Source organism: Schistocerca nitens, chromosome 4 (genome assembly GCF_023898315.1).
Source record: "Schistocerca nitens isolate TAMUIC-IGC-003100 chromosome 4, iqSchNite1.1, whole genome shotgun sequence".
NCBI lineage: Eukaryota > Metazoa > Arthropoda > Insecta > Orthoptera > Acrididae > Schistocerca > Schistocerca nitens.
In genome coordinates this window covers 319,721,930-319,748,793 of record NC_064617.1, presented here as the reverse complement: position 1 = coordinate 319,748,793, position 26,864 = coordinate 319,721,930, and the positions used below count along the sequence as shown (strand labels likewise).

At 44.7% G+C, this 26,864-nt stretch overlaps 1 protein-coding gene and 1 pseudogene across 1 annotated transcript in view; one reads left to right on the top strand and one right to left on the bottom strand.

Moving 5' to 3' along the window:
* Positions 1-26,864, top strand: part of LOC126252746 (sialin-like) — a 140,867-nt gene that overhangs the window by 50,296 nt on the left and 63,707 nt on the right. Inside the window, exons 3-5 of the mRNA XM_049953651.1 lie at positions 6,731-6,964; positions 9,633-9,717; positions 18,572-18,786. Of these exons, the coding sequence (XP_049809608.1) occupies positions 6,731-6,964; positions 9,633-9,717; positions 18,572-18,786 (534 nt within the window). The remainder of the gene's footprint in view (positions 1-6,730; positions 6,965-9,632; positions 9,718-18,571; positions 18,787-26,864) is intronic.
* On the bottom strand, positions 18,044-18,161 carry LOC126253824 (5S ribosomal RNA; annotated as a pseudogene).

Genomic DNA, 26,864 nt, shown 5'->3' with positions numbered 1-26,864 from the left:
TTGTACTACGATCACAAAATCTTAGGATGTTCTTTTAAATGCCAATGTTGGGAGTAGTATAGTTGTCTGCAGATACTCTGCCTCCTCTGTTACGCAGAATGCCACAAGCGTGTAAACTATCACTAACACTGTTTCTTTCTGAAATCAAAATATGTTACAGAGACAATATGACGGCATGGTTTCACAAAGTGTTTGGATACATTCAGCGGTGTTACAGTGAATGTGGATTACATTATTTACTTAAAGTTGTCAATCTTAAATTTATTGTATTACGTGCTTTATGTTCTATTTTGTTGTAAATGTTTGGAGTCTAGAAAGAAATGAAAATATTTATTGAATTTACTGCAGTTATTACACACAAGAGAAACATTTGAAAATATTAACTGTTCACTATCTATTCCCCCCCCCCCTTTTGCTTTATGTCGTGTACAAAAATTGCGGCTCCTTAATTAAATCCACCGTATGCGATTTCTGGGAGTGGTGTAGGATCTTAAGCTCTTCTTATATGTTTTTGAATGTGCCTACAGGGTTTTTGTGTGTGTGTTGCTATTGATGGTTTGGTGAACTGGTAATGTATGAAACAGCTGATGTATTCATTATATATAATGCGGAAATTCTTACCAGTCTGTCCTATGTAGCAGCTTGAACAACTTATACATGTGATTTAGTATATTCCTGTGTCCAAGAACTTATCTTTTTTATTGTTCAAGGTGTACAATACTTTTGTTGTAGTATGGTGTTCGTGGAGAAAGCTACTTTCACTTTATGTGACCTAAGTAGGTTGGCTATGATTTAAAAAATGATCGCTACATAAGTATGCAGGCCATACATCTGATTGTATTACTGATTCCTTTTAACTATTTTTATTTAAATCTTTTCTATTTGCTTCTGCATTTCGTTTATCATTCGTCTGGGGAAGTCATTAGCCACTGAAATTTGTTTAATGTTGTTAAAAGATTGTAGATTGTAAGTATGTACTCGTTCAATGTAATTTTGTTTGATTTACGTACCATTGTTTTGTATGCAGTTTTTGTGTATATCTGGATGACAGGATGTGACAGGAATTGTGATACTGAAATTTGTGTTTTTTTCTGTGTATCTTGAAATTGGGCCTATTATGATCTCCTATGCGAAAATCTAGAAAATTAATGCTCTTAATTTTTTTTGTGTTCAGCACTTAAATTTATTCTTTGTGTACATTACACAACAAATTTATGATGTTATTGGTGTCGCATTTGACTAAAATTAAGGTATCACCTACATAATCTTCCGTAGCACAGTATGTTGTTAAGCAGGCTTCCTGCCTGCTAGACCTCCTTTTGTTCTAGGTAGTTTATGGAAAAGTCTGTTACCACTGAATGCAAAGTAACTGAAGTTGAGTATTAGTTTTAGTAATTCTATAAATTCAATAATTTCAGCTTATGGAGGCTTTATATACTTGACTAAATCGTTCTTTATTACAGCAGTGTCTTCTTTAGTGCGTATTTTGGAATATAGGGCTCTGATGTCTTGTGATAGAAAACGGACATCATCTGGAATGTTTATATCTCTTAATTCGGTGTCTAGTATGGCACTCCTTTTTATAGTATATATTATCCTATCTGTGAAATACTCTTTTAGAAACTGACTGATTTTGTGAGGTAGTTTGTGCATACAAACTAGGGCGGTTCACATTGTTAACTATAGGTGGCACTGAACATCCTTCCTTGTTCGCTTTAGGTTGGGATCTTAATATGGGTGTTTGCAGTTCATACAGGTGATGTTCAACTGCTCAAATGTGTGTGCCAATTCCTAAGGGATCAAACTGCTGAGGTCATCGGTCCCTAAAATTACACACTACTTAAACTAACTTATACTAAGAACAACACACACACACTCATCCATGCCCAAGAGAGGACACGAACCTCCGGTGGGAGGGCTGCGCAATCCGGGAGATGGCGCCTCAACCCGCTCGGCCACTCCATGCGGCATAGGTGATGTACGTATTTCTTTTCATATTCTGGAAGTAAGAAAGGCGTTCTCTTAAAATGTCCATTCATTTTGTTATGGAATTGTTTCTTGGGTCTTTGTGCAGTTTTGCAATGTTGTTGTCTATGAAAATTTGAAGAGTTTCTTTCAATGCATTCATTTTTTAATGAAAACTGTGTGACTTTTATTTGCCTCTCTCTGTTTATTTCCCAATTTTTTGACAGTTTCTTTTTATACTGCTTATTCTTTTGAGTCATATAGCTTATTCTTTTGAGTTATGTATGTACAGTTATGTTCATATCTCACTAGTTCCTTGTCTAGGAGTTTGTTTAGTTTGTGACCTATGGCAGATTTTTCATTGCTGTTTAGTTTTGTACAGATGTTTCAGTGCTCCTTACAAACTATGCCATGAATTTTCTCCCACTCAAGGTTTGATGTGTTAAGGTTCTTCCTGTGGGCTATTTGTAAAATTATGTAAAAAAATTAGCTGTTTAAAACGTCTTTCCTTTATATAACGGCTTTATTTCTGTATGTAGCCACACTGTTTCCGTTTTTCGCTCCACATCCTTGTACAGTTACTTCAGTATCCTAGTTTGACGTTGATGTAGTTTGGAATTACAACTAACTGCCGAGCCCACCTGGATAGCCACGTTTGTTAAAGTGCCGCTTATGGGAAGAGGTGGCGCACTGGCCCCAAATAGAATCCACCTGCTCACTTAACCACGAGGGTCTGTGTGACGGCCAGCCTGGATGTGGTTTTTACAGTTTCTCACCCCCCACTAGGTGAATACTGTGCTGGTACCTTAATCCCATCTTAGTTACACGATTCACAAACATCTAGAAAATTTTCACTCACTTTCACATGAATAACACTCCACACAGGCACCTGAGGTACAAATATTCCGTCCTGGGTGGCAACAGGCTGACGACAGGTAAGGCGTACGGCAACGCCTTGAACTAACCATGCCAAATCCGTTAATAACCATGCCGACCTAGCGCCGACGCGGGTCAAAGGCGCAAGAAAAGCAGGAAAAAAAAGGAATCATTACTAACTGCCTGCACTCTTTGTTGAATTTTGTGTATTTAATCATTTTGAAAAGTTCCATTGTCATGTTTTTGAACCCGTCTATTACTTTCATTGTCTGGTGAGACACTAATAATTCTTGAGTTTCTCCTGGCGTATTTGATAATCAAAATATCCACGCGTGTACTGCCGGTCTACAGTGTCCAACGGGCACAATATTTCGGCGATCATACATGTCGCCATCATCAGGTGAACTGACGGACTGAGCTCCTGTGAACGTGCCGGCACGCAGATCCGTACGCTATGGCTGCTCAGAGGGAACTGGGTTCGGTCGCGGCGGCGCCCGATTTAAATACCCTCCGCTCGCGGCGCGCTCCCTCCACTGTCCACGGTGAAACAGATTGCGACGGCGTCTGAGATGACGTCGGTGTGATGGCTCTGTCCGCCGTGGTCGTCACAACTATACGTTTGTTCGATTTACTCTTAATTAACCCAATCGCTGGTTCCCAAGCCTTGCTAAGACTATAGCCACAGACACGGTTTATGAGGACGTCATTGGTGCGAATTTCGATAGCCTCTCTAACAACGCTGTCCCAGTATATCGACGTCTGTACCAGAATCCTTGTGCGTTCATACTCCATAGCGCGATTTTCCGACAAACAATGTTCAGCTACCGCCGACTTGCTCGGATACATCAGTCGAGTGTGCCTCTGGTGTTCACGGCATCGATCCTCGACGGTACGCATCGTTTGACCAATATACGACTTGCCACACTGACACGGAATCTGGTACACGCCGGCCTTCCTCAAATCGAGGTCATCTTTGGTGCTCCCCACCAGTGCACGAGTTTTATTCGGAGGACGAAACACAGTTCCGACCCGGTGTTGCTTCAAAATGCGGGCGATTTTCCCCGAGAGTGCGCCTGCATATGGAATAAACGCAGTGCCTCCCTCCTCCCTCTTGATTTCATCCATCTCCACAGGTTGTGCTGCAGTGGTTGGGCGGAGAGCACGTTGAATCTGCCACTCTGAGTACCCATTTTTTCGAAATACAATTCTCAGGTGTTCCAATTCCTGGGGTAGACTCTCCGCGTCAGAGATAGTGCACGCCTTATGTACTAGAGTGGACTAGAGTGGACGACACGTTCGGCATCTGGCCACATGGTATGGATAAACTACTTGACTTCCTTACACATCTAAACTCCATACACCCCAAATCAAATTCTCTATGGAGACTGAAACGGAGGGTAAATTACCTTTCCTTGACGTCTTGGTCAAGAGAAGGGCTGACGGCACCCTAGGTCATGGGGTGTATCGGAAGAAAACGACACTGATCTGTATTTGCACGCAGATAGCTGCCACCACCCTTCACAGAGGAATGGGGTACTTAAAACTCTAGTACATAGGGCGCGCACTATCTCTGACGCAGAGAGTCTACCCCAGGAATTGGAACATCTGAGAACTGTATTTCGAGAAAATGGGTACTCAGAGTGGCAGATTCAACGTGCTCTCCGCCCAACCACTACAGCACAACCTGTGGAGATGGATGTAATCACGAGGGAGGAGGTGGGCACTGCGTTTATTGCACATACAGGCGCACTCTCGGGGAAAATCGCCCGTATTTTGAAGAAACACCGGGTCGGAACTGTGTTTTGTCCTCCGAATAAAACTCGTGCACTGGTGGGGAGCGCCGAAGATGACCTCGGTTTGAGAAAGGACGGCGTGTACCAGTTTCCGTGTCAGTGTGGCAAGTCGTATATTGGTCAGACGATGCGTACCGTCGAGGATCGATGCCGTGAACACCAGAGGCACATTCGACTGATGTATCCGAGCAAGTCGGCGGTAGCTGAACATTGTTTGTCGGAAAATCACGCTATGGAGTATGAACGCACGAGGATTCTGGTACAGACGTTGAGATACTGGGACAGCGTTGTTGGAGAGGCCATCGAAATTCGCACCAATGACGACCTCATAAACCGTGTCTGTGGCTATAATCTTAGCAAGGCTTGGGAACCAGCGATTGGGTTAATCAAGAGTAAATCGAGCAAACGTATAGTTGTGACGACCACGGTGGACAGAGCCTAAACTCCGACGTCATGTCAGACGCCGTCGCAATCTGTTCCACCGCGCGACCGTGGCGCGGGGCGCGGACAGCGGATGGAGCGCGCCGCGGGCGGAGGGTATTTAAATCGGCCGCCGCCGCGACCGAACCCAGTTCCCTCTGAGCAGCCATAGCGTACGGATCTCCGTGCCGGCACGTTCACAGGTGCTCAGTTCGTCAGTTCACCTGATGATGGCGACATGTATGATCGCCGAAATATTGTGCCCGTTGGACACTGTAGACCGGCAGTACACCCGTGGATATTTAGATTATAATTTCATCATCATTATCGATGTTTTTGGAATGGCCGAAACTGTGTCATTCATCTGTTGTGAAGCCACAGCACAACTCTCCCATGAATCACCGCTGAGAATGTTACCACACCATTGTCAAAGGTGTGATATAACAAACACGATATATCTTGGGACTACGTTATCCCTTTAGCGAGTGCTATAAAACAAGAATCAATACAACGTAATACTATACATATTGACAACCATGTAAATATCTATATACAGTGCAACATACGTTAATGTTTCTATGTTTTTGGCGGTGCCTAGGATTACCTTCAAGGAATCAAAAACTCAGGGCACACGCACCAATAGACTTAAATAGTCATTCAGTAAACTAAAGATACGCAAGTCATCCCTGCATTACATATAACTATTGCACTAAATATTTGAGGAAGGCTGTGACAGAATACTGACCCACTTAACTGAGCAGAACTTGTTGACTGCCTCTCAGTCTCCCTTTCGTGAAGGGTTGACCACAGACAAGATATCAGGAATGAAGTCCTAGAAGAGTCAAACAGGAAGCAGTAGCCTCTTGTTATATTTAGTGATCTTGTCAAAAACTTTAATTGTGTAGACCACAAATAGTGCTTGTCAAAATAAAAAAAATTAATGCACTTATGGACATCTCTTTTCATGAATGTAGGACCACTAATTCTGCTTGACAAAATAAAAAATAGTGCATTTTTGGATGTCTCTTTTTCATGAATGGAGTCTGAGCTTCAAAACTGAAAGCAACGGTCTCACTACAGGCTGTGTCACAGGCATGAAACTAATATCAGAACGGGAGAACATAACTGGTGGGTCCCCATAAGATCAGCTCTGAGCCCATTTTTAATCGACAAAAAATTCTCTCTATGTCTTTAAAGAGTGGTTGAAAAATTAATGTTTGCTGTTGACAAAACTATAGTAATTAAAGCCCCACACTCAGTCTTATGAGACATAGCTCAGATGATAACTAAACAGACTTACAAGCTTTTCATCTCTAGTAATTAGGATGATACCCAAATACGACTGTAACATCACTTTCTGGATTTGGATTTTAAATTTTGATTTCTGATTGTGTGTATTGTTGTTTAACAGATTACGGCTGTGCGCATCAGTACTAATGAGAGTTCACATTGCATGTAGTCATAACGTTGGCTCTCAATTGTGTTTTCGGCGGTCGGCTTTGCGTCGCTCTTGGTAAGCACGCGCTATTTGGTTCGCGGCAGTTAACGGCCTAGCTTGTTTCTGGCTGCGACGCAAAATAAACATATTTTATGTAGGTTCACATTTTGTCAAACGCCAGTAGAGTTCTCACTGATATTACGAAATGCGCATTTCAGACATCGTATCCCAATTACAGGATGGGGAATTCATTTGGGACAAGCAGATGCAAGGAGAGATCCTCGCAGGCTTCTACTACGGATACACGATTGGTCACATCCCAGGAGGTGTGCTCGCTGACCGCTTCGGTGGTAAGGTCGTCTTGCTGGTCGGCATTTTTGTCTCGTCTCTGCTGGCGATTCTGACACCGCAGTCAGCGTGGGCTGGCTACTATGTACTGTTTTTTAACAGACTCTGCCAGGGACTCGCTCAGGTACTTTTTCCTTCTATGTATTAGTGTACTTGATGAACGCCGTACATACCAATAATGTCGCTGATTACAGACATAGTTATTTATTAGAATATACTGATATACAATTCCAAAACAATAGTACCAATATATCTTGCCAGACAAAAATCACATGATTTAAATTACAATTCAATGTGCTACATGTTTAAAAAAGTGTTATGCATTCCTACAGGATGTAGTATTCGTCAAAACTGGAAAAACTTTCCTGCAATTGTAAGTCCGCAAACCATTAGCTCATGAGATATGCACCAATCTGTTCCCTCCTTCCCATCTGTCTATGACGTAGAATCTGACACTGCAGGCTGCATGTGTTTCTCATACGTCTCGCAGCTCTTATTTTCAGTGAGTTACGACGTCTTTCAGATACCCTTGGTTCCACCGACATTGCGTCACACGCTTCTGTAAAGTGGTCATATTGTCGATCGGTTGGACATACACTAGCACCTTTAAATGTTCCCCTTGCCATGAATCCAGCGGATTAGGTGAGGCATCAGGACTGCTTCAGTATCAATGTATGGACAGAAAGTGTCGATGAAAGACTTATTGGGCCATACACTTTACCAAACAGATTAACATGTGCTGTGTATCACCGATTTCTGCCTGATGAATAACCCGCGTTATTAGAGAAAGTAACTCGTACAGAAAGACAACGACTGTGATTTGTGGGCGACAAGTCATCACCTCATTTTCTACGGATTGTATTATTGCACATCACCGTTTCGTGGACGATGAGATGGTGAGGAAGGTCTGGAAGCGCGGCCTTCCCGTTCGCTGGACCTGGACCTGTTGGTTGGTTGGTTGGTTTTGGGGAAGGAGACCAGACAGCGTGGTCATCGGTCTCATCGGATTAGGGAAGGATGGGGAAGGAAGTCGGCCGTGCCCTTTCAGAGGAACCATCCCAGCATTTGCCTGGAGTGATTTAGGGAAATCACGGAAAACCTAAATCAGGATGGCCGGACGCGGGATTGAACCGTCGTCCTCCCGAATGCGAGTCCAGTGTCTTACCACTGCGCCACCTCGCTCGGTGGACCTGTTGGGTTCCTGGCTATGGCGACATTTAAAGACATCGATGTGTACCCAACCCATAGACAGATTAATGGCCTTACAGGACATGCGACCAACGTACGTGATGCAATCTGCTTGGAACCAAATGTATTTGAAGGAGTGCGTGTTTTACTGCGAAGCAGGTGTCAGGATGCGTGGCGACCCCAGACCTTACTGCCTACAGCGTCTTCTTCGGCGCAACAGACAGATGAGAATGAGGGGGCAGACTGGCCCATGTCTCAACAGATATTGCTTTCTGGACACATCATTGTAGGAAGTTTTCCTCTAGTTTTGACCAATACTACATCTTGCAGGAATTTCACCCACTTATTTTTTAAAACTCACTGCATATCTTCGATTATCAACCAGTATTTCCTAATACTAACTTTATGTTTAGGAAGACCTTTATTAGACAAAAGAAGTAAATAAGAGAGGCGTTCGACATGTTTCTTAGATATTATGTACTACACTTTTACGATCTCGATCAGCAAATACATTTTTCCAGTTGCCAAGATATTTAGTTAGTAGTACATGGTATAAACAGGAAAATCGTTTCACAACGATGAGTGGCGTAATAGTGAGGGTCACTGCCAGATCGGTCATATCTTGCGAAACGACTACGGAGTAGCATCAATACGGACAAGTGGAGGCCCGTGTTATGTGCTACTTTTCAGGATTAACATTCGAAGCAAATCATGCGAATAGCTGAAAGGATTACGTTTTGCACGTCTGTGTATAACTTTATGAATGCAGGGACAGGGTAACCATCAGCCTGTCATTCTCTTTAGACCACAGGTTATAGGAAAGTTAACTGATCCTTTTCTTTTTCCATTATTCACAATGTTGGAGCTAGTTCCTAAGAGGAACATTTATAACAAAAGAAATACTTCGTTATTTCGGTCCACGTCAAGTCCACCATCAATGAAGATAACATCCATTTCAGTAGTAATGATAAAATTTAAAAATTTTCCTTTTCAAATCTGTGATGTTTGCTGACAACACAGGCATACTAACCCCCATGCATCTAGGAATGCAAATATCGTTAGTCTACAACAAATCACGTCTGACCGCCTAGTGCAATTTCATTCTGGTTACAACTACCTCACCGACCAAGTTAATAGCGTTGCTGATTACTAAGTAAGAAGTTCAATTATTGACGGACAGAAACGATTACAGTTATCTGGGTAGGGAAGATTTCCAACGTTCTCCCTTCTGACCATGAAGCCAAATGAGAGAATCCTTACAAAAAATATATAACTTCATTAGTATGCAACCACCAAAGAAGATTCGAGTGGGAAATTTATATTAGTAGACACATGAATTTAAATTATTTAACTCTAATTATGACTCGTTCTAGATGGTAAAACTTAGTATTTAGAGACGATAATGAAAACTTCAACACTATCCCTTGTGATCGTTTTTGAGAAACAAATTGGTCTTGTGTTTATTGTAGTTCCGTTTATATATAGCTGTTACATAATGAAGTATATCCATATCCTGCCACTTTATCAACAACAATTTGTTTTACACTTACTTATTTTTATCCGTCTCTGATATCGAACATAATAAACGTTTTTTCCATTTCAAGGGTGGCATAATACCAGCTATACAGACGACTGTTTGCAGGTGGGCACCAGACCACGAAAGGAGCTTGTTTTCCATTATTTTCCTAGGTAAGTGTCACCGAATTGTTATGTAAGTTCCTTTCAGTAAATATTATGCTATGTTAACCTGTTGTTGTTGTTGTTGTTGTGGACTTCAGTCCTGAGACTGGTTTGATGCAGCTCTCCATGCTACTCTATCCTGTGCAAGCTTCTTCATCTCCCAGTACCTACTGCAACCTACATCCTTCTAAATCTGCTTAGTGAATTCATCTCTTGGTCTCCCTCTACGATTTTACCCTCCACGCTGCCCTCCAATACTAAGTTGATGATACCTTGATGCCTCAGAACTTGTACTACCAACCGATCCCTTCTTCTACTCTAGTTGTGCCACAAACTTCTCTTCTCCCCAATCCTATACAATACTTCCTCATTGGTTATGTGATCTACCCATCTAATTTTCAGCATTCTTCTGTAGCACCACATTTCAAAAGCTTCTATTCTCTTCTTGTCCAAACTATTTATCGTCCATGTTTCACTTCCATACATGGCTACACTCCATACAAATACTTTCAGAAATGACTTCCTGACACTTAAATCTATACTCGATGTTAACAAATTTCTCTTCTTCAGAAACGCTTTCCTTGCCATTGCCAGGCTACATTTTATATCCTCTCTACTTCGACCGTCATCAGTTACTTTGCTCCCCAAATAGCAAAACTTATTTACTACTTTAAGTGTTTCATTTCCTACTCTAATTTCCTCAGCATCACCCGACTTAATTCGACTACATACCATTATCCTCGTTTTGCTTTTGTTAATGTTCATCTTATATCCTTCTTTCAAGACACTATCCATTCCGTTCAACTGCTCTTCCAAGTCCTTTGCTGTCTCTTACAGAATTACAATGTCATCGGCGAACCTCAAAGTTTTTATTTCTTCTCCATGGATTTTAATACCCTCTCCGAATTTTTCTTTTGTTTCCTTTACTGCTTGCTCAATATACAGATTGAATAACATCTGGGAGACTCTACAAACCTGTCCCATTCCCTCCCCAACCACTGCTTCCCTTTCATGTCCCTCTACTCTTATAACTGCCATCTGGTTTCTGTACAAATTGTAAATAGCCTTTCGCTCCCTGTATTTTACCCCTGCCACCTTCAGAATTTGAAAGAGAGTATTCCAGTCAACATTGTCAAAAGCTTTCTCTAAGTCTACAAATGCTAGAAACGTAGATTTGCCCTTCCTTAATCTAGCTTCTAAGATAAGTCTGAGGGTCAGTATTGCCTCAGGTGTTCCAACATTTCTACGGAATCCAAACTGATATTCCCCGAGGTCGGCTTCTACTAGTTTTTCCATTCGTCTGTAAAGAATTCGCGTTAGTATTTTGCAGCTGTGACTTATTTAACTGATAGTTCGGTAATTTTCACATCTGTCAACACCTGCTTTCTTTGGGATTGGAATTATTATATTCTTCTTGAAGTCTGAGGGTATTTCGCCTGTCTCATACATCTTGCTCACCAGATGGTAGAGTTTTGTCAGGACTGGCTCTCCCAAGGCTGTCAGTAGTTCTAATGGAATGTGGTCTACTCCGGGGGCCTTGTTTCGACGCAGGTCTTTCAGTGCTCTGTCAAACTCTTCACGCAGTATCATATTTCCCATTTCATCTTCATCTACATCCTCTTCCATTTCCATATTATTGTCCTCAAGTACTTCGCCCTTTTATAGACCCTCTATATACTCCTTCCACCTTACCGCTTTCCCTTCTTTGCTTAGAACTGGGTGTCCATCTGAGCTCTTGATGTTCATACAAGTGGTTCTCTTATCTCCAAAGGTCTGTTTAGTTTTCCTGTAGGCAGTATCTATCTTACTCCTAGTGAGATAAGCCTCTACATCCTTACATTTGTCCTCTAGCCATCCCTGCTTAGCCATTTTGCACTTCCTGTCGATCTCATTTTTGAGACGTTTGTACTCCTTTTTGCCTGCTTCATTTACTGAATTTTTATATTTTCTCCTTTCGTCAATTAAATTCAATATATCTTCTATTACCCAAGGATTTCTACTAGCACTCGTCTTTTTACCTACTTGATCGTCTGCTGCCTTCACTACTTCATCCCTCAGAGCAACCCATTCTTCTTCTACTGTATGTCTTTCCCCCATTACTGTCATTTGTTCCCTTATGCTCCCCCTGAAACTCTGTACAACCTCAGGTTTAGTCAGTTTATACAGGTCCCATCTCCTTAAATTCCCACCTTCTTGCAGTTTCTTCAGTATAATAGATTGTGATCAGAGTCCACCTCTGCCCCTGGAAATGTCTTACAATTTAAAACCTGGTTCCTAAATCTCTGTCTTACCATTATATAATCTATCTGAAACCTGTCAGTATCTCCAGGCTTCTTCCATGTATACAGCCTTCTTTTATGATTCCAAGCGTTAGCTATGATTATGTGCTCTGTGCAAAATTCTACCAGGCGGCTTCCTCTTTCATTTCTTAGCCCAATCCATATTCACCTACTACGTTTCCTTCTCTTCCTTTTCCTACTACCGAATTCCAGTCACCCATGACTATTAAATTTTCGTCACCCTTCACTATCTGAATAATTTCTTTTATTTCATCATACATTCCTTCAATTTCTTCGTCATCTGCAGAGCTAGTTGGCATATAAACTTGTACTGCTGTAGTAGGCGTGGGCTTCGTATCTATCTTTGCCACAATAATGCGTTCACTATGCTGTTTGTAGTAGCTTACCCGCATTCCTATTTTCCTATTCATTATTAAACCTACTCCTGCATTGCCCCTATTTGATTTGGTGTTTATAACCCTGTAGTCACCTGACCAGAAGGCTTGTTCCTCGTGCCACCGAACTTCACTAATTCCTACTATATCTGACTTTAATCTATCCATTTCCCTTTTTAAAGTTTCTAACCTACCTGCCCGATTAAGGGATCTGACATTCCACGCTCCGATCCGTAGAACGCCAGTTTTCTTCTTCCTGATAACGACATCCTATTGAGTAGTCCCCGCCCGGAGATCCGAATGGGGGACTATTTTACCTCCAGAATACTCGTATTTTACCCAAGAGAACGCCATCATCATTTAACCATACAGTAAAGCTGCATGCCCTCGGGAAAAATTACGGCTGTAGTTTCTATTGCTTTCAGCCGTTCGCAGTACCAGCACAGCAAGGCCGTTTTGGTTAGTGTTACAAGGCCAGATCAGTCAATCATGCAGACTGTTGCCCTTGCAACTACTGAAAAGGCTGCTGCCCCTCTTCAGGAACCACACGTTTGTCTGTCCTCTCAACAGATACCCCTACGTTGTGGTTGCACCTACTGTACGGCTATCTGTATCGCTTTGGCACGCAAGCCTCCCCACCAACGGCAAGGTCCATGGTCCATGGGGGGGGGGGGATGTTAACCTAAGGGATTTTTATGGTGTATGTCCTCAATAGGACAGTCGTATCCCTAATAGCAAATGGTTTCTCTCGAGTGTGTCTAACAGAGAGCGAGATTGGCAAAGATATCGCATGGCAATTATTATCTCATCAGCAACAGACGCTTCACATTGCCGTTCAAAGGATGTTATTCAGCCTGTTCATGTGCTGCGTTGGTGATTTGTTCTTCAGTCAAAACACTGGTTTTATGCAACTATCCACAGAAAACTACCTTGTTCAGTTATCTTCATTTCTGTACCCTAAATCAATTTGAACCTGATTTCTGTAGTCAATCCTTGATCTACAGCTACAATATATCCTCCCCCCCCTCCAAAAATGTGAAATTACCCTAATTAACAAATTAGCTATTCCTAGAAGCCTTGATCTCCTCTCAAACGGTCTCTCCTTTTAATCAAGTTGTCCGTTTGGTTTCATTGATCGTCCGATCCAGCCTTATCTGTCGTGATGGTTTTATCCTTAGGTCAACAACGCACTAGCCGTGTGCCGCGACGGTTGGTGGGTAAGCGGCTGACAATTTCTGTAGTATAATACGAAAGGCGATGCACTGGTTGCAGTTTAAACGCGCGGACGCGCGCTCGACGCTGTTGTCCTCGGGTAACTCGGCAAACGCGTTGTCACGAGGCGGCGCGTTTGTCGGCTTCGACGAATGCGCACAGGAGACAACACACGTTGCCGCGCTTCACGCCTTACTTGTGTCACGATGTCCGCTCCCGGTAGCTGAATAGTCAGCGTGACGGATTGTCATCCTGTGGCCCAGGTTCGATTCCCGGCGGGGTCGGGGAATTTCCTCCACCCAGGGATTGGGTGTTGTGCTGTTCTCATTATCATCCTATCATCCTCATTGACTGCAGGTCGCCGAAGTGGCGTCAAATTGAAAGACCAACACCCGGCGAACCGACAGCTCGATGGGGCGCGCTAGCCATACGATTAAATAAAATCTGCCACGATCGGGCTGTGATGAATTTTGAAGCAGAGAAACTTGCTTTTGAAGTGAAAAATCGTCCAGCCTCTGCGTATGAAAGTGAACGAATACAGTGGCAGAATTTTTTAGTATAAATTGTGGGAAAAGGTAGTAGACATGTTTGGAGGAAAATATTTGTCACAAGATGAAAAGAAAAAGCTAGGTTCAAATGGCTCTGAGCACTATGGGACTTAACATCTGAGGTCATCAGTCCCCTAGAACTTAGAACTGCTTGTATCTGACTAACCTAAGGACATCACACACATCCATGCCCCAGGCAGGATTCTAACCTGCGACCGTAGCAGTCGCGCGGTTCCGGACTGAAGCACCTAGAACCGCTCGGCCACCGCGGCCGGCAAAAAGCTAGGTAACTTGATCAACCTTTATTTTTGCAACATCATTATTTTAATTTACTTGTATTTGAACCTGGTGCATCAGATGTTAAGCAAACCGATATTGCCACTGCAGTGGACTGACATTCACAAAGTAATTTGCTATTACATCTCTGTTGTGAATAACCCATCGGTTTCCTTTCTGAGCTGTTCCTTTTCAGCATCCTCCAAACCTTCTCGTGGAACGTGTAAAATCTGCTCGAAATTAACACTGTGTCTTTCACGTGTAAACTTGTGCAGTACGTTAAGAACAAAGTATGTTTGCCAAGTTTATGTTAACATTTAGAGGTCGATGTACTGTTCACCATTTTTGAGCACAAGTGCTAAAAGTGCTTTCAATGTTGCAACATCATTATTTTAATTTACTTGTATTTGAACCTGGTGCATCAGATGTTAAGCAAATCGATCTTGCCACTGCAGTGGCAAGCCAAGCACCTAAAACATAAAACACATTACTTTCCAGGTCTGTCGCTACAAAAGAAATGGAAAAATCTGCCAGATAGTTTTGTGAGAGAATATCGGAAAGTCAGCAATCTGAAAAGTGGGACTGATGCTACACGGAAATCCATGTAGTTCTACTGCAACCAGCTCTTGTTTCTTGTATACGTTGTTGAACGACATAATACGGCTAACAGTTTGAGTTCAATTGAAGTAGGACAGATGGACACAGAAGTTGATCCGACTGAAGAACCTCTTGAGACTTCAGATTGCAGTCATCAAGACCGAAATAGAAAATGGCTCAATACACAGAAACTGAGAACATAGAGATACTGAAGGAAATTCTACCAAAAACGACGATGATCTTGACAGCCACTTTCTCTTGCCACTGTCGAATGATTTTAAAGAAGTCTCTGAGCATTTAAAAGCAATAACCAAAATCAGTATGTCAAAGTTATCATGGATACTCCTTATTCAACAGAACTTGCTGCCCCAGAACTGTCTACGGAATACCAAGTTCATAAATACTGGTCAGCCATCAACTACTTAAACAAATACACACATCAAAAAAGTTTTTATCACCCCAGTTCCCAAAACTCCTGAAGATAGGTGTTGACTGTGGGTATTGTACCACAGAAACAGTCCCTTTGATTGTTCAGAGATGTCACTAAACCCGCCCAAAGATTTAAACAACCAAGCATGAGCAGCGTCTATTAGACGGAGGGGGTTCGACAGTCGATTAGTTTCAGTCATTCCACCAGGAAGGAGGTACACGACTCGTGTTGTCTGTGGTTCAACCGTGCCTAGACGTTGAATACCGCGGTTCTGCTGTGTCCGCATAGTTACTTCGTGCCAGGAAGGGTTCTCAACAAGGGCGTCTTGGAGTGAACTAAAGCGATGTTGTTCGGACATGGAGCAGATACAGAGAGACAGGAACTGTCGATGACATGCCTCGCACAGGTCGCTCATGGGCTACTACTGCAGTGGATGACCGCTACCTACGGATTATGCTTCGGAGGAACCATGGAAGCAACGCCACCATGTTGAATAATGCTTTTTGTGCAGTCACAGAGCGTCGTGTTAGGACCCAAACTGTGCGAAATAGGCTGCTGCATGATGCGCAACTTCACTCCCGATGTCCATGGCGAGATCCTCGGGATTGGCATCACGTTCTCTTCACCGATAAGTGTCGTATATGCCTTCAACCAGACAATCGTCGGAGACTTGTTTGGAGGCAACCTGGTCAGACTGAACGCCTTAGACATACTGTCCAGCGAGTGCAGCAAGGTGGAGGATTTCAGCCGTTTTGGAGTGGCATTATGTGGGGCCGACGTACGCCGCTGGTGCTCATGGAAGGCGCTATAACGGCTGTACGATACGTGAATGCCATCCTCCGACCGATAGTGCAACCATATCGGCAGCGTATTGGCGAGGCATTCGTCTTCATGGACGATAATTCGGGTTCTCATCGTGCACATCTTGTGAATGATTTATCCAGGATAACAACATCGCTCGACTAGAGTAGCCAGCATGTTCTCCAGATATGAACCCTATAGAACATGCCTGGGATAGATTAAAAGGGCTGTTTATGGACGACGTGACCCACCAACCACTCTGAGGGATCTACGCCGAATCGCCGTTGAGGAGTGGGACAATCTGGACCAACAGTGCCTTGATGAACTTGTGGATAGTATGCCACGACGAATACAGACATGCATCAATGGAAGAGGACATGCTACTAGGTATTAGAGGTAATGGTTTGTAGAGCAATCTGGACCACCATCTCTGAAGATCTCGCTGTATGGTGGTCCAACATGCAATGTGTGTATTTCATTAGCAATAAAAAGGGCGGAAATGATGTTTATGTTGATCTCTAATCCAGTTATCAGTACAGGTTCCGGGACTCTCGGATGCGAGATGATGCAAAACTTTTTTTGACGTGTGTATGTACAAAAACGTAACAGACGTAAGCTTTCCAGCAACTTCATCTCATATATCGGCTCATTCCCAACCAAGTGACCATTACGAATAGTTTAACATGTGTAATAATGTGAACAATCAGTATTAAGTTTCAATGAAAATATTCTCATTGTTGATCTATGTACTTAATGAAACGAAACCTTATAATATTAAAGTATTTAAATAGAATAGTAACATGCCTACCTGATCGTTACCAGCAGCCTTTCTTCAGGGCCTATACAAGAACGCAACTTTGTTGATATTCCAGTTATTCTTCCTCTAATTTTGAAAAGTAGTTCGACGAAGGAAAATGCTGACATTTTGATGAAATTAAAAAAAAAATTGTCCTCATAGTTTCTTAACTCCTTGTAAAAGGGGACAAAATTCCCGTTGCTATTTCTTTTACGCAGAAAAGGATGACCCAGTGTATGTGTTTTCTACTTCTACGGTGTCTTTTCTTCTGCAAACGACCCATCAAAAGTCAAATGGCCACAGCACCTTCCGCAGACACTTTCATATTGGTTTACTATTTCCAGCAACTCGAAAAAAATGACAGTTCCGTCCGTCCGCCGTATTCCAATCGAAGCGGTCTTGAGTTTCGGCGGCCCAGTGCGCTGTAGCCCGCGGAAATCGCAGAACCGCGCGCCGCGTTCTGTGGCGGCTGGCGGGCTAGTGCATTGCAGCCAGCGACGGCGCCCGCCTACCGTGGAGGTCGGCGGGCCAGTGTGTTGTTGCCCTTAGGATCCATTTCGAGTGTCGGGTCACCGAAAGTGACCTTTAATCACCTACATAATTTTCAGATTTTTCTGTAGCACCTTATTTCAAAGGCTTCTATTTTATACTTCTCTGTTCGTTTAGTTCCCGCATCATGTTACATTAGCGACAATTACTTCCAGTACAGACTTACTTATAGTCTGCATTCTGCCTTTTGTTACTGGAATTCTTTTCTGGATAATTTTTCAATGGCGAAGAGACATCGTGTTACCAATAAGCACTCCGTCTTCAGGCCACAAGTGGCCCATCAGGACCATCCGACGGCCGTATCATCCTCAGCTGGGGACGCGGATAGGAGGGGTGTGTGGTCAGCACACCACTCTCTCGGTCGTTATGATGGTTTTCTTTGACCGGAGCCGCTACTATTCGGTCGATTAGCTCCTCAATTGGCATCACGAGGCCGATTGCGCCACGAAAAAAGGCATCAGCGCATGGTGGCCCGGACGGTCGCCCACCTAAGTCCCGGCCACGCCCGACAGCGCTTAACTTCGGTGATCCGACGGGAACCGGTGTATCCACTATGGCAAGCCCATTGCCTGTTATGAATAAGAACCTACCACAAATCGAGAAAGTGCAGAAATTCGCATTAATGAACAACGCTTTGACGATATGACAGTCATTCAAACCACTGTAATGAACGAGTTGAACCTCATCCAAAAGAAGAACTTTTCTGGCAGTTTCATTAGATTCTATGACCATTCTGTGCGTTGTACTCAAGTGAGAGGAGCCTATGTAGAAAACCTGAATATGAAACCGCAGTCTTAACTTTTGTCTCTTTCTTATTAATCTAGTCTTGAAACTTTTTGGACCGACAGGGTACATTGTTATATTACTTACTGTCTTATTTTAATTGACTAGTGGATCTTACCCTGACCAGGCAGTTATAGAGATCATACAGTGAGAGTTAGCCTCGGTTACTAGTTACTGATACATTTGTCTGCTAACAGGGTTATTTGTTGGGAGCCTGGTGTCCATGGCGGTGACTGGCGCTCTGTGCGAGACAGTGATTGGCTGGCCGCTTTCCTTTTACGTTTTTGGAGCCGCCGGCCTGTTGTGGAGTGTGTCTTGGTTCCTGCAGGCTGCGGATTCACCGGCACAGCATCCGTACATCGACCCAGTAGAACGCACCTACATCGAGGATACGATAAAGTCAGCTGCTAAGGTAACACAAACGCACACACCTGCCATATTTTTTTTTCCTTTATTGTAATTTTAAACACCTATACAGGCGGGCTGTCAGCAGCATAGTACGCTGCTCTTCAGCCTTAAGTGGAACAATAAACATGACAGAGGCGATATATACAATACAAAAAACGGCGGGCAAAAAATGGAGATAAAAAAACAAGAAACAAGAAGCCGTTCACGTTGGACGAAAAAAAACACTAACACTTGGAGACACGGCGCACAAAACACGGAGAACGGCGACGGCACATGTGAACAGTTGAGTTGTAACTGCACGAAACACAAAACGATGCACACACACTAAACACTGATGGCGATGATCTCCGGCGCGCGAATGTTCACTGAGCGTGTACGAGTCTGGGGACCTGCCAAGAGAGGAGGTGGAGGAGGAGGAAGGGGAAATGGGAGAGGGGAGAGCAGAGATGCCATGGGCAAAGGAGAGAGGGGGAGGGAGGAAGGGGGAGGGGAAGCCTGGGGGAGAGGGTAGGAGGGAGGGGGGAAAGGAAAGAGAAGGGAAGGGAAAGGGGGGGAGGGAGGGTGCCTAAAGGAAAGGACACAGGAGGTGGGGGGCAGGATCAAAGTTGATAGGAGGGGTAGATGCAGGGGAGGAGGACATCATCAGGGAGGGGGAGCTGGCGGAAGCCATCTTGGGAGAGGGTAAGGAGGGTTGAGAGATGGAGACCGGGTGGGACATGGGAATACAGGCGCGGCAGCGGGTGGGGATGGGTGAGGATCGAGGAGACGAGCGGGTGAGGAGGGTCGAGTTTACGGGAGGTGTACAGGATCCGTATCCTTTCAAGGAAAAGGAGGAGGTGGGGGAAGGGGATGAGATCATACAGGATCCGCGTTGGGGAGGGGAGACGGATGCGATAGGCGAGGCGGAGAGCATGGCGTTCAAGGATTTGGAGGGATTTATAAAAGGGAGGGGGGGCGGAGATCCAAGCCGGATGGGCATAACAAAGGATAGGGCGGATGAGGGATTTATAGGTGTGGAGGATGGTGGAGGGGTCCACACCCCACGTACGGCCGGAGAGGAGCTTGAGGAGACTGATTCGGGAGTGTGCCTTGGCTTGGATTGTCCGGGGGTGGGGAGTCCAGGAGAGGCGACGGTCGAGGGTGACGCCAAGGTACTTAAGGGTGGGAGTGAGGGCGATAGGACGGCCATAGATGGTGATGTAGAAATCAAAGAGGCGGAAGGAAGGGGTGGTTTTGCCTACAATGATCGCCTGGGTTTTGGAGGGATTGACCTTGAGCAACCACTGGTTGCACCAAGCGGTGAACCGGTCAAGATGGGATTGGAGAAGGTGTTGGGAGCGCTGTAGGGTGGGGGCAAGGGCAAGGAAGGTGGTGTCATCGGCAAACTGGAGAAGGTGGACGGGGGCTGACGGCGGCGGCATGTCCGCCGTGTACAAAAGGTACAGAAGGGGGGAGAGGACGGAGCCTTGGGGCACACCGGCAGAGGGGAAAAAGGTGTAGGAATCTGAGTTATGGACGGTGACATAGGAAGGACGGCGGGAGAGAAAGGAGCCGATCAGACGGACGTAGTTAATGGGAAGGGCGAAGGTTTGGAGCTTGAAGAGGAGACCGGAATGCCATACGCGGTCATAGGCACGTTCGAGGTCCAGGGAGAGGAAGATTGCGGAGCGACGGGAATTAAGCTGTTCGGAAAGGAGATGAGTGAGGTGAAGGAGAAGGTCGTCGGAAGAGAAGGACGGCCGAAAGCCACACTGGGTGACGGGAAGGAGGCGGTGCTGGCGGAGATGCTGGTGGATGCGGCGGGTGAGGATGGATTCCAGGACCTTGCTGAAGACCGAGGTAAGGCTGATGGGGCGGTAGGAGGAGACGGCGGACGGTGGTTTGCCGGGTTTAAGGAACATGAGGATACGGGAGGTTTTCCACAGGTCGGGGTAGTAACCGGTGGACAGGACTACATTGTAGAGCCTGGCCAGGGTGGAGAGGAAAGAGACAGGAGCTTCACGAAGGTGACGGTAGGTGACACGATCGTGACCAGGAGCAGTGTTGCGTTTTGTGCGGAGTGTAGCAATGAGACCCTGTGTAGTGATAGGGGCATTGAGTTCCGTGTGTGCAGTGCTGTCCAAGTACTGGAAACCAGGAGCGATGGGAGGGGAAGAGGTGTCAGTTCGATCGCGGATATCCGGGAAGAGGGAGTAATCGAACTGGGGATCATCGGGGATGGAAAATACGTCGGAGAGGTAGGAGGCAAAGTGGTTGGCCTTACTAAGGGAGTCAGGGAAAGGGTGATCATCATGGAGAAGAGGATAATAGGGGGAGGGTTTAGTTCCGGTAAGGCGACGGAAGGCCGACCAGAACTGGGACGAGTTGATTGGTAGGGTAGCATTTAAACGGGTGCATGTCTGTCGCCATTCCCGGCGTTTCTTAGCCGCGAGCAAATTACGAATGTGTCGCTGGAGTTGCCGGTGGCGTCGTAGTGTGTCCGGGTCACGCGTGCGGAGGAAGGCACGGTAGAGACGACGGGATTCACGGAGGAGGAGAACGGCCTGTGGGGGTAAGGTAGGACGGTGGGGGTGGATGGCGACAGTAGGGACGTGGGCCTCCACGGCCTCAGACAAGGTCTGCTGGAGAAAGGAGGCGGCATGGGTGACATCGTCAGGGTGGTGGTAGGTGAGAGGGTGGCTATCGACCTGGGTGGAAAGGGTATCCCGGTAGGCATTCCAGTCGGCTCGGGAATAGTCGTGGACATACTTAAGGGGAGGGTCGGTACGAGGGTCGGGGCGAGGGCGACGACCGTCTGAAACGGTGAGGAGGACAGGGAGATGTTCGCTACCAATAGGCTCCAGGACATCCACCGTTATGCGGCCAAGGAGGTTGGGGGAGGAGAGGATAACATCAGGAGTGGAGTTGGATTCGGGACGGGTGTGCTGGGGGATGGGAATGAGGTCGCCTTGAAGGGAGGAGAGGAACCGATGCCACCGCCGTAACTGGGCGGCGGAACGACTATGGATGTTGAGGTCGGCGGCGATCACGTAGGAGGAGAAGGTACGGTCAATGTGGGAGAGGAAGTCGAAGGGAATAGGGGCGTCACCTGCCATAGATTTCCGTTCCTTTAAATAGGCGACACTCCACCTTGCCTCCTCTGGAGGCTTCCTCTGCAAGATGGCTGGCGGCAACGATGGCTGATAGTAGCGAGAAGTACCACGCCGATAAGTAAGTAGGAAGTATTTGTAAAATATTCAGTTAAGACTAAGTTACGACATGCTATAACTTAATTGAAGTATTTTCCTCAGCTCCGACAGAATGCGTTGAATTGGAAACCAGTTAGAAGGCCATGACAGTAAATGAAATGCCAATTGCGATATGTTCCCACCCATAGAATGCACATTTCTGTGTATACCTGTCTGTTATATTCCAAAGTGATATCTGTGCAGTACTGGATAAATTTTCTACAAAGATAGGCACTGAATAATTCGGTGCATAGAGAGCTGCGTAACTCTATAAACCGCCACCGAAGAATTACACAGCTCTTGACCTTCCAGCAGTATGCGGTGTCTTACCGACATGTATTGGGTACCATACGTAATGGATTAAAAAAGATTTTGATTTAGTTTGGGAGATAGGTATCATATGCAAATATAGTAAGTTTTGTATCTACAACTTCTAGCACGAATGGAAAATTTAATCAAAGACCAAATAATTAAAAAGTGCATTTACTACATGGACATGATCAAAAAATAAGTATAATGTAAGTATGTAGAGGCTTATCTCACTAGGGGTAAGATAGATACTGCCTACAGGAAAATTAAAGAGATCTTTGGAGAAAAGAGAACCACTTGTATGAATATCAAGAGCTCAGATGGAAACCCAGTTCTAAGCAAAGAAGGGAAAGCAGAAAGGTGGAAGGAGTATATAGAGGGTCTATACAAGGGCGATGCACTTGAGGACAATGTCATGGAAATGGAAGAGCATGTAGATGAAGATGAAATGGGAGATATGATACTGCGTGAAGAGTTTGACAGAGCACTGAAAGACCTGAGTCGAAACAAGGCCCCTGGAGTAGACAACATTCCATTAGAACTACTGACAGCCTTGGGAGAATCAGTCCTGACAAAACTCTACCGTCTGGTGAGCAAGATGTATGAGACAGACTTCAAGAAGAATATAATAATACCAATCCCAAAGAAAGCAGGTGTTGACAGATGTGAAAATTACCGAACTATCAGTTTAATAAGTCACAGCTACAAAATACTCACGCGAATTCTTTGCAGACGAATGGAAAAACTGGTAGAAGCCGACCTCGGGGAATATCAGTTTGGATTCCGTAGAAATGTTGGAACGTGTGAGGCGATACTGACCCTACGACTTATCTTAGAAGAAAGATTAAGGAAAGGCAGACCTACATTTCTAGCATTTGTAGACTTAGAGAAAGCTTTTGACAATGTTGATTGGAATACTCTCTTTCAAATTCTTAAGGCGGCAGGGGTAAAATATAGGGAGCGAAAGGCTATTTACAATTTTTACAGAAAGCAGATGGCAGTTATAAGAGTAGAGGGACATGAAAGGGAAGCAGTGGTTGGGAAGGGAGTGAGACCGGGTTGTAGCCTCTCCCCGATGTTATTAAATCTGTATATTGAGCAAGCAGTAAAGGAAATCAAAGAAAAGTTCGGTGTAGGTATTAAAATCCATGGAGAAGAAATAAAAACATTGAGGTTCGCCGATGACATTGTAATTCTGTCAGAGACAGCAAAGGACTTGGAAGAGCAGTTGAATGGAATGGATAGTGTCTTGAAAGGAGGGTATAAGATGAACATCAACAAAAGCAAAACGAGGATAATGGAATGATGGAATGTAGTCGAATTAAGTCTGGTGATGCTGAGGGAATTAGAGTAGGAAATGAAACACTTAAAGTAGTAAAGGAGTTTTGCTATTTGGGGAGCAAATTAACAGATGATGGTCGACGTAGAGAGGATATAAAATGTAGACTGGCAATGGCAAGGAAAGCGTTTCTGAAGAAGAAAAAATTTTTAACATCGAGTATTGATTTAAGTGTCAGGAAGTCGTTCCTTAAAGTATTTGTATGTAGTGTAGCCATGTATGGAAGTGGAACGTGGACGATAAATAGTTTAGACAAGCAGAGAATAGAAGCTTACGAAATGTGGTGCTACAGAATAATGCTGAAAATTAGATGGGTAGATCACATAACTTATGAGGAGGTATTGAATTGAATTGGAGAGAAGAGGAGCTTGTGGCACAACTTGACTAGAAGAAGGGATCGGTTGGTAGGACATGTTCTGAGACATCGAGGGATCACCAATTTAGTATTGGAGGGCAGTGTGGAGGGTAAAAATCGTAGAGGGAGACCAAGAGATGAATGCACTAAACAGATTCAGAAGGATGTAGGCTGCAGTACATACTGGGAGATGAAGAAGCTTGCACAGGATAGAGTAGCATGGAGAGGTGCATCAAACCAGTCTCAGGACTGAAGACCACAACAACAATGAGGCCTGTGAAGTGTACAAGAGTGTACAAGATACTATGTCATTGTGGCTGTTACTACGTCGGCCAAACAGTACGCACTGTGGAGCAACGCCGGACGGTACACAAGAGGTGCGTACGCCTACGCTATCCAGAAAAAACAGCCGTGGCAGAACACGCCTTAGAAAATGGACAGCGAATTCTATTCGACGAAACATCTGTCGTTATGAAGACGAAGGGATTTTGTGATAGCGTCATGAGAGAAGCTATTGAAATAAAAACCTCTGAAAACGCCATCAACAAGGACGGAGGTTTGCAGCCCAGCACAGCCTGGGACCCGGCTATCGCGATGTTAAAGCGGGCGCGTCGGACGCGGGATGAAAACATTACCGTATGTGGCGAGGAAGAGAGCACCAATGACGTCACAGCCAGCAGTGAGGTTATGTAACGACGCGGCCACGGCGACACAGCAGTCAGTCTTACCATTTGACAATGTCCGGGGGGAGCTCGATCAAAAGCTCGTGGGATATTACGCACCTGACGCCGCTGGAAGCCAGATAAAATTTTATTAATCACGTTTTTTGGGTGAAGAGACACTAGCAGCTCAGGTACGGTGATGGGAAACGGTTGTCCAATAGCACGTAAGTTGAATGGTCGTCTAATGGAAGTAGAACCTTGTTAATCACCCACTGCAACTGGCGATGGCTGTTGACCAGCTGCAAATTATGCCTGGCAGCTACATTCCTCTGCTGACTGCTGAATTAGTATGTGATTCGCAACACATCATATTATCTGCTTCTGATTTTCACAACACATCAAAAGACACGTTACCAGGAAAGGCAGGCAGACTTATTCAAGAGTCTGCAAAGTGTTGGTAACGCTACAGTAAGTCAGTAAGTCAGTATATTACTCAGATATGTGCCACCTCTTTTCTCACTCTCCCAGAGTTCTTTTTTTTCAACTGAGTTCTTTAGAGGGGTGGGAGTCTGGTATCTTTCTCTTCCAAATAAAGGCCTTCTTAGATATCCATTGGTCTGTCACAGCTCTGTTCCACTGTTTCTGTGTTGTTCTGCTGCTGCTGCTAATCTTTTGCAAAGATTTCGGTATGTGCATGTACAGTGAGGACATGAGGCAGGAAGTTTACTGCCTGCGGTTCTCATAAATTCCTTGGTTCTATCTTATCCGGATTCGTCCGCACCAAAATCAGCCACCAGGAAAAATGAAACTCTATTTCGTTCAGCGGAACCGGCCGTTCCTGAAAATTCCGTTCTGCTTCTCCGGTACTGTTCGCTGTCGAGTTGTTATATGCATCTGTATATTTCAGTTTTAATGTCCAATGACGAAACGATAATTCTTCCAAGTAAATAAGATACCTAGTAGACTTTGCTTGCTGAAAGGGCGATGAAAACTTCAGTTGTGTCCTATATACTATCCTTCAAACTGTTTGTATTATTAATGTTTCTGCCAGGCAGGTATGTGTTCTACCGCGAGAAGAGTGCAAACGATAAAGTGTAATGAAACAAAAACTGGGGCAATAACGACTCAATATCTACGGTAACATACCCTCTCTGGCATTGAGAAGCCAACCGGCAAGGTGTAGGAGGGCACCCTAAGCTCTCTGTCGAACTCAGCCAGTTGTCACTCCTCAAATGAACAGGCATTTGCTGTTCCGCAGATACGGCGGGTCTCCGACTGTGTGAGCAGATTTTACGATGATGACGTTCAGTTTTATTTTAATGTCTACCTAAGTACCCGGCATTGCCTGGATACGTATTTATTCCAGTCTTCGATTAGTCAATCTCCTCCCACCCCTTTTCCCTGTCCATCTCGTCCCTTTCACTCTCTGTCTGTCTCCTCAATACGGCACTGTCTGTCCATCTCTTCCGCCTCTCTCTATGTCCATCTGGCCCTTCTCCTTCTATTTCGTTCTTCGCACTCGGTCCATCTCCTCTTCCCCCCTCACTCTGTCCCTCTCTCTCTGTCTACATCCTGATATCCTCTCTCACTGTTCATCTTCTCCTCCCTCCTCGGTCTGTCCAGTTCCTCCTCTTTTCTTTCTCCGTCCATGTTCACGTCTTCCCTCCCTCCTCCCAGCTCTTCCTCCCCTATGTCTCTGTCCATCTCCTCCTCTTTCATTTTATCTGTCCATCTCCTCCTCTGCTCTCTCTCTCCGGCCATCTTCTCCTCTTCCCCTATCTGTGCCCATTTCCTCCTTCCCCATCCCTGTCTGCTATCTCTTCCTATCTCCTTCACTTTCCACGTCATCACTTAAACCCCAATCGAGTCTGATCGTTCCTGCCCCCACAGTATTTATTTCCGGATCGTAACTAATATGTTTACCAAATTTCCAGGGATTTAGTTTAAGATTTTTAACCGTTTACTCATATGTCAAACATATTTCACATAGATTTAACATATTTCACACTTATTTGTCCACATATTTCACTTCTGTCTCTGTCGAATTTCGCCTTGCAGTTTCCTTTTCAAGCTGCTCAATGTTTATGACGTTCTACACTCATGCTCATAAATTAACGATAATTGCAGAACGTGGTGCCAAACAACGTGGCACTACACAAAACTGGCGCTAATAGCAAAGGCACATAGGGA